Here is a 15,566-nt window from a genome sequence, read left to right as displayed (position 1 = left end):
TCTAAGACTTTGTTTTTTCTTCACACCACAAAAATATCCCCTTTAATTCTTCGCTTGCAGAAGATAGCTACTCAGACATGATTTCATCTCTGGGTGGTATTTTCTAAAAGCCCATACAACCAAGCTATAGAAATTACTAGTTGATTTTTTTTCTCTTTTAGGTTTTTTTTTATGTTTATGAAAATAGCATAAAGGTTAAATAAAATATTACCCATTATATAAGCATAACCAATGGGTGAAAAACTCTGGGGAGGGAGGGCTTGTATGGGAGTGGGGGTGGGTTGGGATTGGTAAGGAATGTACACACATAATACCTTAATAAAAAAATGAGAAAAAAATAAAAAAATAAAAATAAATAAATAAAACCAAAAAAATAATAAAAATAAAAAATAAAATATTATCCATTATTTCATCACACTATAATCACTATTTAACATTTTTTGTTAATTTTCTCCCCCTTGAATGGTTTTTAACAGAGTTTTGATAACATTGTGTGTGTGTATATATGTGTGTGTGTGTGTGTGTGTGTGTGTGTGTGTAGTTTTCACTTAATATCATTTCTGAAACATTGTTAGCCATCACAGCAAAGAGATTCATGGCATGGATCATGGTGTCAGACTACCCAGGTTCATATTCCAATTTGTTCACTTAGAATCAGTGGTTTGGAAGACAAGGTACAAAGAAATACCCAATCAGAGCCGAAAAAGCAAAAGTAATTTTAAAATGAGGATAGTTTAGGGACGTTTGGGACAATATGAAGCGTAACAATGTCTACATCATAGGGGTACCACCAGGAGGAGAGAGAGAGCAAGGAATTGAGAAACTATTTGAAAAGGAATGATTGAAAACTTCCCTTACCTCGTAAAGTAAAAAGACATACAAGACCGTGAAGTACAGAGTCCCCAAAAAAGATGAACCCAAAGAGGCCTACACCAAGACACATGAGAATTAAAATGGCATAGTTTAAAGACGAAGAGGGAATCTTAAAAGCAGCAAGGGAAGACAGTTAGTTACCTACAGGGGACCTTCCAGAAGACTGTCAGTTGGGTTCTAAGCAGAAACATTTCAAGCCAGAAGGGATTGGCATAAAACATTCAAAGTAATGAAAAGTAAGAACACACAACCAAGACTACTCCACCCAGCAAAGTTGTGTAAAATTGAAGAAGAAATAAAGAGCTTCCCTGACAAGAAAAAAAAAAAAAGAAGTTAGTTACTACCAAACCAACATTACAAGAAATGTCAAAGGGTCTTCTTTAACAGGGGAACATAGTTAAAAGATTAAAATAGCAGTAAATATGTATCTATCAATAATCACTTTAAGTGTAAGTTGCTTAAATGCTCTAATCAAAAGACATAGGGTACCTGAATGGATAAGAAACCAAGACACACATGTATGCTGTCTACAAGAGAACCACATCACAACGAAAGATACATATGGACTAAAAGTAAAAGGATAGAAAACAATACTTCATGCAAATGGAAAAAATGACCTACCCTATTTCCCCGAAAATAAGACAGTGTCTTATATTAATTTTTGCTCCCAAAGATGCGCTAGGTCTTATTTTCAGGGGATGTCTTACTTTTCCATGAAGAAGAATATGGTACACATTTATTGTTAAATGAAAATAAAGGAAATTTATTACCTGTATACGGTATGGTAGTATGGTAGTTATCCACACAAACCAGACAAACTGTGAATCCTACATTATCAAGAATTTACTCATTTATTCAATGACAATCATGTCATCATCTTCTGGAACATCATCATAACAATCCAATTCCTGAATTTCCTGGTGAATTTCTTATGACTCCATTTCTTTCAGAATCAGGACCAAATCTCTCATGTTTAGCCTAGGGGGGCCTTATTTTCGGGGGATGCCTTATATTTCACTCAGAAGGAAACCTGTAAGTAGGTCTTATTTTTGGAGGATGTCTTATTTTCGGGGAAACACGGTAGGATAGCAATACTTATATCTGACAAAATAGATTTGAAAACAAAGCCTATGGTAAGAGACAAAGAAGAACGCTACATAATAATAAAGAGGTAGCAATCCAGCAAGAGGATATAGTCCTCATAAACTTTTATGCACCCAACATAGGAGCACCTAAATATTTAACTCAAATCCTGATGGACATAAAGGGAAAGATTGACAGTAATAGAGTCAGTAGGGGATTTTGACATCCCATTGACATCATTGGATAGATCTTCCAGGCAGAAAATCAACAAGGAAATGGTGTCCTTAAATGACACACTCAATCAGATGATTTAATTTAAATTTTCAGAATATACATTCTTTTCAAGTGCACATGGAACATTTTCTAGGATAGACTACTTGTTAGGACACAAAACAAATCTCAGTAAATGTAATAAGACTGAAATCATATCAAGCATCTTCTCTGACCACAATGGTATGAAACTAGAAATAAATTACATTCCATAAAAACACACAAAGACATGGAGGCTAAATAGTATGTTTATAATTGCATCCCAAAAATAAAATGCCTAGGAATAAATTTAATCAAGGATGTAAAAGACCTCTACTCATAAAACTATATGTCACTAAAAAAGGAAATTGAAAACAATACAAATAAGTGGAAGCATATACCATGTTAATGTTCAATTGTCCATACTTCCCAAAGTAACTTACAGATTCAATACAACTCCTATCAAGATACCAATGGTATATTTCACAGAACTAAAACAAATATTCCAAATTTTATATGGAATCCCACAAGACATCAAATAGCCACAGCAATATTGAGAAAGAAAAGCATAGTTGGAGGAATCACGCTACCTGAGTTGACTACAAGGCATAGTAATCAAAACAGCATGGTAAAGATAGTCTATTCAATAAATAGTATTGGGAAAAATTGGACAGATACATTCTCACACCATACAAAAAAATAAAGTAGATTAAAGACTTAAGTTTAGACTCTAAACCATAAAAATCCTAGAAGAAAACATAGGCATTAAAATTTCAGACTTTCCTCATAGCAAATTTTTTTCCTGATATATCCTTAGGCAAGAGAAACACAACAACAGAAAAACAGATGAGACTACATCAAACTGAAAAGTTCTTGCACAGCAAAGGGAACCATCAACAAAATGAAAAGACAACTCACTTAATGGGAGAATATATTTGCCAATAATACATCTGATCAGTGGTTAATATCCAAAATTTATAAAGAACTTATGAAACTCAACTAAAAAGAAACAATCCAATAAAAAAATGCACAAAGGACATGAATTGTCAGTTCTCCAAAGAGGACATACAGATGGCCAATGAACATATGGAAAGATGCTCAACATCACTAATCATCAGAGAAATGCAAATTAAAAACCACAATAAGTTATCACCTCACTCCTGTCAAAATTGCTATCATTCATAACAAACAATTGTTGATGAGGATATGAAGAAAAGGGAACCTTTGTACACTATTGGTGGGGATGCAAATTGATTCAGTCACTGTGAAGAGTTACCTCAAAAAAGTGAAAATGTAATTGCCTTATGACCCAGTGATTCCACTTCTGGGAATGTTCTGCAAGAAACCCAAAACACTGATTCAAAATGAGTTATACATATTCATTACAGCATTATTTACAACAAAATTCATGCAGGGGGTTGGGGGGCAGTTCCTTCAGCCCAGTCTGCACCCTCTCCAATCTGGGAACCTTTGGGGGACATCCTTCTCACAATCTGGAACTACTGGCTCCTAACTCTCTGCCTGCCTGCCTGATAGCCCATAACCTCTCTGCTAACTGCCTCTGCCTGCCTGATCACCCCTAACTGCTCTTCCCTGCTGGTCTGATCTCGCCCCCAACTGCCCCCCCTGCCAGCCTGGTTGCCCCCAACTGCCCTCCCTTCCCAGCCTGATCTCTCTCCCAACTGCTCCCCCCCCTCCCCGCCGGCCTGATTGCCAATAAATTCCTCTGCCTTGGCCCCTACCATTCAGAACGTGGCCTGTCGACCTGGTCTAATTAGCATATTACCCTTTTATTAGTATAGATTGATTATATAGGACAGGATTGCTTAAATTGGGGGGGGGGGTCCTTTTCAGAAGGAGGAGATGCTCTTGACAGGCAAAAATACGTAATCCCTATATTTGGACTGATAGCCAAACATATGCACTATATGCCAAACTGGTCATTAAAAAATTGACTGCTTTCTTACACCTTACACCAAACAGCTGTTGCCCTTAAAACCCCTCCTCAGCCCCCACCTTCTAAGTTCTGCCTTCGCAGTTCACCCAGATTTGGTTCTGATTGGTTGGTTTCTATGCCAATCAGCATCTCTGGGCCTGATCTCTCTCTCTCTCTCTCTCTCTCTCTCTCTCTCTCTCTCTCTCTCTGTCTCTCTCTCCCCCCCCCTCTCCCCCCCTCTCCCCCCCTCCCTCCCCCCCTCCCCCTTTCCCTCCCTCTCCCTCTCCTCTCCCCCTCTCTCTCCCTCTCTCCCCCTCTCCTCTTCCCCTTTCTTCTACCCCTCTCCTCTCCCCCTCTGTCCTGGCTGCTGGTGAGGCCCAAAGGGAGGGAGGGAGAGAGAGAAGCAGGGTCCGATCCGCAGCCTCAAGATTGCGGATCAGACTCTGCTTCTCTATCTCTTCGGGGCCTCGCCAGCAGCCTGAGTAGCCACTATCAGCCCTACCTCCCTCTCCTCCCTAGAGGTCAGCAGTTCAGCCTGTGCGCCAGTCCCCGCTCACCGGAGCCTGCTGTGTGCTCAGCCTGGCATTTGGTAGAGCCTTTGGTCTTTCCGGACCCTGGGTTTTTATATATTAGGATAGCCAAGATTTGGGAGCAGCAGCCCAAGTATATCAGTGGATAAAAAAAAATTGTGGAATATTTATACTCGACCGTAAAAAAGAAGGAAAAATCCCCTTTTATGATATCATGGATGGACCTGGAGAGCATTATACAAAATGAAGAAAACCAGTCGGAGAAAGACAAGTACCATATGATTTCACTCATATGTGGAATCTGTTGAACAAAATGAACTAACAAACAAAATGGAAACAGAGTCATGGAGAACAGACTGACAGCTGTCAGAGAGGAGGAGGGTTTGGGGGCAGTGTGAAAAAGTTGAAGGTAGCAAACAAAGAAAAAGAAAACCCTCATAGACAACAGAATGGCGACTACCAGAGAAAAGGGGGGGTTGGGTGGAGGTAGAAAAGGGTAAAGGGGGGTAAATGGTGATGGAAGGAGATTAGGCTTCAGGTGGTGAATACACAATACAGTATAGAGATGACATTATAGAATTGTACACTATATAATTTTACTAACCAATGCCATTCGATAAATTCAATAAAAAAGGGAAAAATAATTTAAAAGCAGTTCTTAGGTTATTTTTTTTTTAATGTAATGGAGAGATTAGATCAAGGTAATGAACTGAACATATTCATTTGCCTTTCCTCCTCTCAGATACTTAAAATGTCAAAAAATACATTTTTAAAACTCCTCACTGACACTAGAAAATGTCAGCATTTCCTTTAAAAGGCAGGAAGCAGAATCATAGTGACTCTGAAATTGGACTGAAAGATGCCACAGAGCAAAACACTGGTAGGAAAAACTACCTGTAGTAAAAGAAGATCCAGAGAATTTTGACCGCTGAATGAACAATAGAATGTCTGGAGTGTGGGGTGGAGGTTTCATGTAAATTATGAGCAAGGGTTAAAGAATTTCATTTCCTTGCCTGAAGGTTAGGCATAGTCATCGTCCCCTCCAGCCCCCCTCCCCCCACTCCCTTTTTTATTTGGAGCTTCAGGCAACACTTGCTAAGAGGGAGATTGAAAGAAAGCTGGACAAGCAAGGTTTAAGATAATTCTAGGCCTTTACCACAGGAGGGTGTGTGTGTGTGTGTGTTAATGGCCACTCTTCCCCATAGGGGTGTAAAATAATTCCCTCTACTTCCAGAGTGAAGTACTTCATATTTCAGTGGATTTGGAAGGTCCTCACTCTTCAGCTAACTTAGTCCCTTGCATCCAGTTAACAGGCCCATGTCTCAAAACCCATAGACCATCCTCCCATTCAGGAGAGGGGCCGGTGGGTGACACTGACCTAGGGTGACACTGGTAGAAGCCTCCATAGCACTAATCAGCCTGTCCTTTGAACTTGAAAATCAATAGACAGACAGAGGTCCTCAGACAAGACTGAGCTGTAAGGCAAGTAAACAGATGAATTAGAGAGAAAACAAGCAATTCAGTGAACAGAGGAGAACTTTGAAGAACTATAATTAAGGTCCTCAGAGAGATTTTAAAGGAACGATCAGTAAAGAGGCTTCCTTGAAAGCTAATAACAGGATTGCCAAGATTAAAAATCCGTAGATGGTCTGAATGATAGAATGGATTTGATCAAAGACCAAATGAGGCATCTGGAAAATAAACTCGTGGGGGAAAAAAGGACAACAACAAAAAAGAACGCTCTAGAATGTGGAGCAAAAATCCAGAGATGAAAAATGTGAGCACATTTAATGTAGGATTAATCCAGGATGTCTAATTCAATAAGGGAGGGAGGACTCCTCACCTGCAGTCCCGGGTAGCTTCAGAATGCCAGGGGAGAATGTGTCGGACCTGTTACATTCCCAGCACAGGAGCGTTCGGGGCAAGCTTAAGTGAGTTTCTCCAGCCCAGGAGTCAAAATGGAAAGTACATTTAAGAAAGAATGTGGGATAGATACATGAAATAGCAAATGAAGTTAAACTTGAGAGTCTGTGCAAATAACTGTTCACTTTGGCACACACGTTCTTATACAAGAGTCGTCCTCGGGAGGCAGATAAAGCAAAGGAAGGACGAAGTGGATGTGTGCTGGTGAGGGATGTCCACATTGTCCACATCACACCTGTGTAACAAATGTATGCGGCACTGGAATACATGCGCCAGGAAAGGGTGGAGTTCAAGAGGGAAACAAAAGCAGAGAAAATTAAAGCCGTAATGTAGGGCGGCAGAAATAAGTCTGTTCACCGCAATCACAGCTCCTAAGTCAAAACAGATGCCTTCCGGTGAGTTCTGAAAAGAAATCTAGTCACCTGAAGTTTGAGAAAACAGAAACATAGAAAAATGGAAAGAGAATGGATTAAAAACCATGTACCAGGCAGATACCAACAGTAAGCAAGGTTAGCAATGTCAGTGTCAGACTAAAGGGAAACCAGGGCTTGAGAACAGAATTCAGAAGTACAGAGGCATGTTTGCACTTAGATAAAAACTCACACCAGCCTCTATTATCAACATAATACTATCTTACAAAACCCCAACGGAAAAGTATGACAGGGACATGGAATTTTCTCATTCCAAGTGAGAATCTCCACACTTTTCTTAGAAGCTGATACAAGCAGGTAATTCCGATAAGGATGTGAAACTTGTAACCTTGTTCCAAAATAAATAGGTATATACTCTGAATGCCATAACCAGAGAGGCACGTCCTTTACAAATACTAATGGGATAGTGAGGAAAATGAAGGATGACTTGCCCTAAGGTTGTCATTTGCTGGTCATGCTTCCTTTTTGTTGAAAAAACTTCTGTTCTCCAGCTGCTGTGCGCCCTTAAAGGGGGGTGTTTTTTATTGGCTTAGAGAGCACCCCAAATGGTTCCTGTCACAAGAGGTCTCCCCGTTTGTCTGTCACTGAAGCCTCGGGTTCCCTCCCTTTTGAGGAACCTAGAAGCAGCCTCCAGTTCTAGTTCCCTCTTGCCCACCCCCATCCTTGGGAACAGAGAACACTTGGCCTTGATCACTGTAGCCATTGCCTTTTAGAAGCCAGGAGGGACCAGGCTGGCTACTAGCCTTTCCCAGCCTTGCTTTGGAGCAGCCTGTTGCTCTCCAGGTTAAGAGAAAACCCCTGCCTACAGAGATACAGATTCTCTGAGGGCAGCTGCCTCCTCTGAGAGACGGGAGCTGGGGATGGAGAGGGTGAGAGCCTTGTGCAGGCTACTGTGTTTCCAGCATCCCCCCAACACACACACATGAAACTACACATCTTATGTTTACTAGATATCTTACTAAACATCTTATGTTTCTTTTGGCAATTTTATTCCACTAAAGAGGATCTTTCCTCTGCCACCCACTCATCCATCCTCCCCTCCCGTTAATGCATCTCTCTTGCTTTACCCCCCCCCCCCCCATAACAAGGAACTCTATACGAAAACTACCCTAACTTGAAGGAAACTCTCTCCGTCTCATTGTTTGTGCATCTGTCACAGTCACACTCTGACATGCCTGCCCAGCACTGTAAGGAGGATTTTATTGGATGTTTACGGCAGTCGGGCCTCACTAAAACTCTTTCTGAGCCAGGAAGTAAACCAAAATCGGTGGTGTGAACACCGTGGGTTTCTAAGCATTTTTTCCTGTTTCCTTCCATTATGTTGGAGGATACACTTCTGGCTCCAAGTGAAAATAATCCCAGCAAGCTCCGAGGAAATTCAGGACGACGTACCCAGTGAAGCACTGGAATCAAAAGTGAGCTCTTTCGCATGCAGATAGGTGATGGGCTTTATAGAAACGGTGACCCGAGATGAAGTGTGAGGGGCTCAGTCCAGACGGGAGAGGAAGAGCTTCAGCTGCGTGAGGAAAGTGCAGACGTGGACCGGCCTGCTTCCCCAGACGCGCGCGCACTGCAGCTTTAAAGCTGTCTGTTAGAAGGATGGGATGGCGCTGCGAGCCAGACCACGTTGGTTTGGACAGAAATCCTTACAGAATTATTAAGCCTTAAAAAAAGCAAAGGAGATTTATGCATCTGCATCTGACCAATTTGGTTTGGAGTGGGTTCATAATGGAAAAGTAATAAAACCAGAAGAGACAGTGTCTTCTGAGCACAGTCTCGCTTTTAAAAAATCTAAACATGGGCTGCCCCATTTTGGATAAGATGACTGTAGAAATATTTCCCATTGGTAATTAGGGGAGGGTTTTTGTTGTTGTTGTTGTTCCTTTTTTCATTGATGGCCAGCCAGTATAAACCTTAAGCTTTCCGGCAGATATTTTTCTCTAGGAGATGTCAGTCTCTGAAAAAAGGAATCCTAACGTGTTATCTATGCGAGTCTCCTCCATGGTCATCTTTACACACACACTTACACACACACACACACATGCACGCGTGTGCACATACATACACACACACACACACACACACACACACACACACAGCACCCAGTGCTTTCTTAGCTACCAGTAAAGCCTTTTTCTGGTGTAAGGAGAGGTCAGGGTTTGGAGAGTCGGGGGTGGTTGACTGTGTGCGAGAAGGCACCTCCTGTGACTGCCAGCAGCCACAGAAAAGCATGAAGAGGAAACGCATAACAAGCGTCACCTCTGAAAAAATCAGATCTAATAACTTGGTGAGTTTCTGATTTCAAAAGGAGAGCGGGGGCGGTGGGGAGGGGGAGGGCAGCGTGCAGAGATCCAAAGACGTTCTCTCTCCTCTGCGTTTACTCTCACCCCCTGGAAGGAATGTTATTAAATCATTACAGCTATTTAAGAAATAGGAGCACAACAAGTAGAGGTGATGGGGGAGCGGGCGAGGGGTGGCGAGGGGTGTCCATGGATGTGCGGGAGCCTCCGTAGCCGCAGACAAGATGGCGAGGGTGGTAAGTCCCAGAGGGGACAGTCAAATAGGCATCTGATTTCCTCGGATTCTTAACTTTCCTTCCACGGGCCAGCCGTCCAAAGAGCAGTTATTTTTTATATAGTGAGAATGTGAGCAGACTGCCACGGCGGTGTCTTTCCCGCAGGTATGCCAGCGGCATCTTTAGTGACCCCTGCTGATGTTATCAAGACTCGATTACAGGTGGCCGCCAGGGCCGGCCAAACCACTTACAGCGGCGTGATAGACTGCTTTCGGAAGATACTGCAGGAGGAAGGCCCCAAGGCTCTGTGGAAAGGAGCTGGCGGTATGGAATAATTTGTCCTTAACTAAACCTTTGGTATCAGGTAAAGTTTTTAAAAAATCTAATTATACCTGATATCCTTCCCCCCCTCCACCCCACCTTTTTTTTTTTAAAGCTCGTGTGCTTCGATCCTCACCCCAGTTTGGTGTGACTTTGCTGACATACGAATTGCTGCAGCGCTGGTTCTACATTGATTTTGGAGGCGTGTAAGTGTCATCATGCTAAATTGAAGCTGCATTTCAGTTGCTTCTTGTACTCGGTCATCCTGGAGACAGGTACGCCCACCTCCAGGCTGAAATGGAGAAGACGTAGGAAAATAGTGGAACCACGTCTTCAGACCAGATCTATGTCCAAGGGGAACATACCGCTGACTAGAATTCCACCGCTCCTTTATGGCGCAGATGCTCAGTGGTTGGGGGTTGTGTTTACCAAGTTAAAAAAATAAAACAAAACTCAGATTCTCCACTCCTTTTTCTTCTTCCAGGAAACCTATGGGCTCGGAGGCAGTTCCTAAATCCCGGATCACGCTGCCTGCTCCCAATCCTGATCACGTTGGGGGCTACAAACTGGCAGTGGCAACATTCGCAGGGATCGAAAACAAATTTGGACTGTACCTACCTCTCTTCAAGCCAGCAGCATCTACCTCAGAAGTTACCAGCGGAGGCCCCTAGGAGGCCTGACGGGGGCGGGGGGAGTTTCAGTAGTTCTGTTGTTACATGGGGAAAGAATGCCCATCTCGGGTGGAAGCAATAATTCATTCCTTTCACGTCTATCTCTTCTTTAAATTCAAGTCCAGGCTTTTTTTTTTTTTTTTTTAAATCATTCCTTTTCTTTGTGTTTTCTTAACCAGATCATTGTAAAATTATTCATAATTACTCACCGGGCCTCTGCTCACATTTGTGCCTGACATTTGCTAGGATTTGGCCAGCTCTCACATGATTTGGGGGAACGAGCAAATCAGAATAGAAATGAGAGAGCTGTTCTCCTTGGGTTAGGGATTATAATCCCAAAGAGGCTACTGAAAGGCAGTCGCGATGCTCCACGTGTTTTATGAGCATGTAAGCTGGTAAGAAGCTGGGTGCGTATTTAGAAAAAGCGTAAAGCCCTGGAAGCAATGAAAACCGTGGCCAGCAGCAGCCGGCCCAGCCTGGCTTCAGATTTTAAACGCACACTACGTCTGGCCTCTGGATTATATTATAAAGCTTTTATGTGAAACATGTTTTATTTTTTGTAATGAAAACCACATTGAAGGTATTTAATAATCATATTCTGTTACCAGTACCAAGACTGCTGGCGAGAAGGCTTGCACTTTAGGGAAGTCCCCTTGGCGTTTTCTGAGGTGGACGGAGTCAGCCGGAGACGCCACACTTCTGGGCCTGCTTACTTGGGAAAACTGCTCGGAGGCCGCACCTGTGCTGGTTCCTGGCTGTTGCAATGAACACTAGGAAAACGCATGCCTGTTTCTGGTACCTGCCCTGATCCTCTCCTGACTCCCCGCCCCCGCGCCCCCCCCCCCCCCCAAGCTGGCACCCATTTGCTGTAAAATCCACTCTATCTTGAATCATGTAAGACAAATGTACTCTCAAATTTTTAATTTGTGGTGCCTTCGATAACGGTCAGAAGGCTTGTCGTGTGTGTGTGACGAAGGAAATAAACTATTTTCAAAGCTACTGAAGTGTTTTCTTCTTTTGTATGTCACCTGGTGAATAATGACCATTATTGGACGCGATGTGTTTTGACAGGGAGATTTTATTCACATTTGGCACGGATAGGGACCCTCCTGGTCTTCCAAGGTAATGCGCACCCCCATTTTCAGCGTGCCATTTTCACAGTGAGGAAGAGAAACTGCATTTAATCACCCCTAAGCAAGGGACCTAGCAAGGTCCCTTTTCCGACCACCCTTTTGTTCTGGTCAACCCCAGCCCTTCCTGCCGTTTCTAATCCTGGGAAGTTAAAGCAATATAAAGTTTCGCTGGAAATTGGGCGTGAAGATTGGTATGAAATGATGGCAATTGTGTTTTCTCTGACTCGTTCTCCCTCACACCAAAACCTTATACCGCTGTCTCCCACGCTTGGTAATTTTTGGCCGGCGCTGTAATGGTTTGGGGAAAGAAGCCTGAACAGAATGTGGGGCTTCAGGCGTGCTCCTGAAGGGGCTGTGATGAGTCCATCGGCAGTCAGCTCAAACTTTCCCCTCCCCAGGAGACAGCCATTGTCAGTCTCAGTTGCCGGAGGTCAATAGGTTGACATCCAGTTACTGTTCAAAATTGGAAACAGTCAGTGCCATCCACAAGTCTGAATTTTTTTTTTTTTTTTTTAAGCGAACCAAAGCTTTGTTACCCTCCTAGACATAGCGGGCATACATACGTGGCTTCCTCCGTGGTTTGGGTTTGGTAAAACCAAAAAGAAAATCCCGCCTCCTAACCACCTTCCCCAAACCCCACGGAATGGGGTAAGTGATAAATGTGTATATTTGAATCCCAAAGGCAAGTCACAAAACTCCAGATAGGCCTTAGCCGTGTGGGCGGTGCTAGAATAACAAGGCCTCCGAGCGTGGGCCGTCTGGATGTGGAGAGAAGCCCCCATAAATCGCTGCATTCCTTTTCTTCACTTGCGTGAAATTTTATAGGAGATCCGATTTTCATGGTAGAAGCACCGACCCGAATCTCAGACATGGCGGCTGCCCTGCCTGCTCCTTTAAGGGCGGGTTGCATGGGGCGGGAGAGTCCTTGGCTTCACCTGGACCTACCTGCTGCTGAGGGCTATTTAGTAAATGAGAAACCAGAGGTATGAGGAAGCCAGAGGCACGGGGACCACAGACGGAGCTGCTTTTCCTTAAAATCCTCCCCTTTTTTTTCCTGCTCAGAGACGGGCGATGGCTTGACTCACGTTGAAGGAGGCCTGATTTCCGTCTGCGTTCTGCTCAGTGGGTGGCGTGACTGTGACATCCTTGAACAGGACTGCAATCACCCTGCGGTGGAAATCACGTCAAATTTGTTCTGGGTTTTCCTTCTTCCTGGAGTGACAGCACAACACGTCGCCAGTGCCGTGGCTGCAGCCCCCCACCCCTCCGTCGCTTCCCTCCCCAACGCTGAGGAGCTAGAAAATGTGTAACTCCAACCTGCTTGCCTGCCTATCCCGGGAGAGGGGGGCAGCCCCTCAGCCTTTGGCTCTGCCCTTAGTCTTTCCTGTGATTGCTTAGGGGGTGGAAGGGAGGCCTGACTTTTGTAGCCCTTTTTTTTTTTTTTCTTTTTTTTTTTTTTTTGCAAGGAGGGGAAAAAATGTGAAGCTGGCCACAAAGTGAACACACTGATTCTTGGGTTCCAGTCGCGGCTGGGCTTCTGGAGGCTGGGTGGCACGCTGTCGCCAGGCTCATGCTGCACCTCATAACCCACAACCATTTGCTGAGCTCCCTCGAGTCGCCTTAATCCCAGCAGCCCAGGGCGGCACAGGGGAAAATAAAAATCCTGGCCCAGAAAAAGGAGCCGTTGAGATGCTTATTGCATTTCAAGCTTCAGTTTTTACTTAGCTCAAATATTTACTGTTGCTGGAAAACAATGTTTAAAATGTTGTGCTTATATGTTATTTAACGGTGTGGCTATGTAAACCTCGGGATGCTTACGTTTTGACAGTCTTCTGGAAATGCTTAACAGCACATACCCCGGCGAGCAGGGAGTGAAAACAGAAACAAATGGTGCTTGAACATGTTTGTAACCCTCCTCCAGCCAGGTATCCAGCAAGGCGTGCTGGGATTCTTCAGGTAAAGGGGAGAGCATCTCAGGGAAGGGAATTTGGTGAATCCTGTCCCAAGGCCCCCACTGATCAGCCTTGTCGATACGTGCCTTCTACCGCAAAAGCCATGCTTGTGGGAATGAATTTGTAGCTTTGCCACGGAGCAAAAATCTCATTTTAAATCCAGAGGAATCGAATGCTTTCAGGATGTGGATTTTTCCAAGGACACGTTCCCTGGTAAGAACAGCGTCATGTTCTTTCCACAAGTGGTGCTGCCCACAGAGGCACGTGCCTTTTGTGTTACCGTTTGGGAATAACCCGACCCTCACCAAATAGTCTACCTTCAAGGTGATGAAGTCCACAGGGCTCACTGCTTCATGGAGAACCTCTGAGGCCGCTGAGAGCACGGCCAGCCGTATCTTTTAAAACCGGGGCGATCTTTAGGTTGAAAGATCCATGGGGGCCGTGACCGTGTCCTTCATGCTAATTCTAGAGCATCTGGAGCTCCTTGGGCTCCTGGTTATTATTTTGAAGGGGATGGAGAGGTGGAGGGGTAGCTGGGAGCTTTGAGGATTCTTTTTTTTTTCCCCCAAGAAGCATTCTGCAATCTTTATTATTTTCCTACTGTTTTACAGGCTGTTTTTGCCGCTGAGTTAAAACCGTAACTGAAAACAACCACAGTCTTCTATAAAGTCCGCTTACTTTTAAAGCCATACATATAGCTCTTATTAAAGCAACGGCAGCTATTTACAATTGGTTTTATAGTTGGTTACGTTGAATCGGGAACTGTCACGTAAACGCTATGATATTTAAATTTCCTGATCACGGTTAAAAGTAAAGGCTCGGAAAATGTATATCCTTTGAGATCAGTGTTACATTGGGCCTCAGCTACATCATTAAACCCGTTGTCCCGATGCATGAATCTTCTTATTGACAGCTCTGTCCCTCTCGCTGCCTGGCATTTATGTGCCCTCGGGAGCAGTGGCAAAGCTTCCTTTAGAAGCTGCCGAGGACGAGGGACGATGGGAACCCTTGTCAGGAGGGTTTGTCTTTAGCTAATGCATTAATTGCCTCCAAAAGAGTCCAAATGGAGCTTGCTGCTTTCATCTACTGGGGTAACCTAATAAAATAATGTTTGTTTTTAGATTCCTGGCCGTTAAGGGGGTTTTGCTCAAGGCAAAACCAAGGTCCCCGAGAATAACTTCTTTAGGAGGGAAGTGGGAAGACGCACTAATTGTGCCTGTCTGAGGCTGCCTTTCCCGGGCCCAGCGCTCCCCTGCACGCAGGTTCTCAGTAGAGGGAGAGGCACCAGGGCCAGGGCCCAGCACTGCGCAGCCTGCCCCGTTGGAGGCCGCGTCATTTTGCAGCGCAGCAGCTCTTACAGTGATCTTTACCTGGACACACGCTCTCTGAACAGACCTGAGCAAGCACACTGTGGTCTGCCCCATCCGGTGGGGAAAGGGAAACACAGATTAGTGAAAAAAGACTGATTAAAACACTCTTCCTTCTGTCTTCTTTTGAAAATATTCTATTTAGGTCCATTGCCCATTTTTTAATTGGCTCATTTATCTTCCTTTTATTAAGTTGTATAAGCTGTCTGTATGTGTTGGAGATTAAACCTTCATCAGTGATAACATTTGCAAATATGTTCTCCCATACAGTGGGCTTTCTTGTTTTGTTGATGGTTTCTTCTGCTGTAAAAAAGCCTTTTATTTTTATGTAGTCCCATTTGTTTATTTTTTCTTTAGCTTCCATTGCCCTAGGAGCAGTATCAGTGAGGAAGTTCTTTTGGCATATGTCTGAGATTTTGCTGCCTGTGGATGCCTATAGTATTTTTATGGTTTCCCATCTTATGTTTAAGTTCTGTATCCATTTTGAGTTTATTTTTGTGTATGCTGTAAGTTGGTGATCTAGTTTCATTTTTTTTTTTTGCATGTATCTGTCCAATTTTCCAAACGCACATGAAAACATGC

At 43.7% G+C, this 15,566-nt stretch overlaps 1 protein-coding gene across 2 annotated transcripts in view; it reads left to right on the top strand.

Annotated features, from left to right (window-relative positions):
* The window catches only part of SLC25A13 (solute carrier family 25 member 13), a 153,341-nt gene extending 141,810 nt beyond the window's left edge, over positions 1-11,531 (top strand). For both annotated transcript variants that reach the window (XM_084896668.1, XM_084896667.1), the window contains 3 exons: positions 9,706-9,864; positions 9,977-10,067; positions 10,346-11,531. In XM_084896668.1, coding sequence (XP_084752794.1) covers positions 9,706-9,864; positions 9,977-10,067; positions 10,346-10,532 — 437 coding nt within the window. In that variant the 3' untranslated portion in view covers positions 10,533-11,531. The remainder of the gene's footprint in view (positions 1-9,705; positions 9,865-9,976; positions 10,068-10,345) is intronic.
* Positions 11,532-15,566: the final 4,035 nt, after the last annotated feature.

This window comes from Pipistrellus hanaki, assembly GCF_964339955.1.
Source record: "Pipistrellus hanaki genome assembly, chromosome: 10".
Lineage (NCBI taxonomy): Eukaryota > Metazoa > Chordata > Mammalia > Chiroptera > Vespertilionidae > Pipistrellus > Pipistrellus hanaki.
Note: the sequence above shows the minus strand (reverse complement) of the source record. Positions and strands in the feature narration are given on the sequence as shown.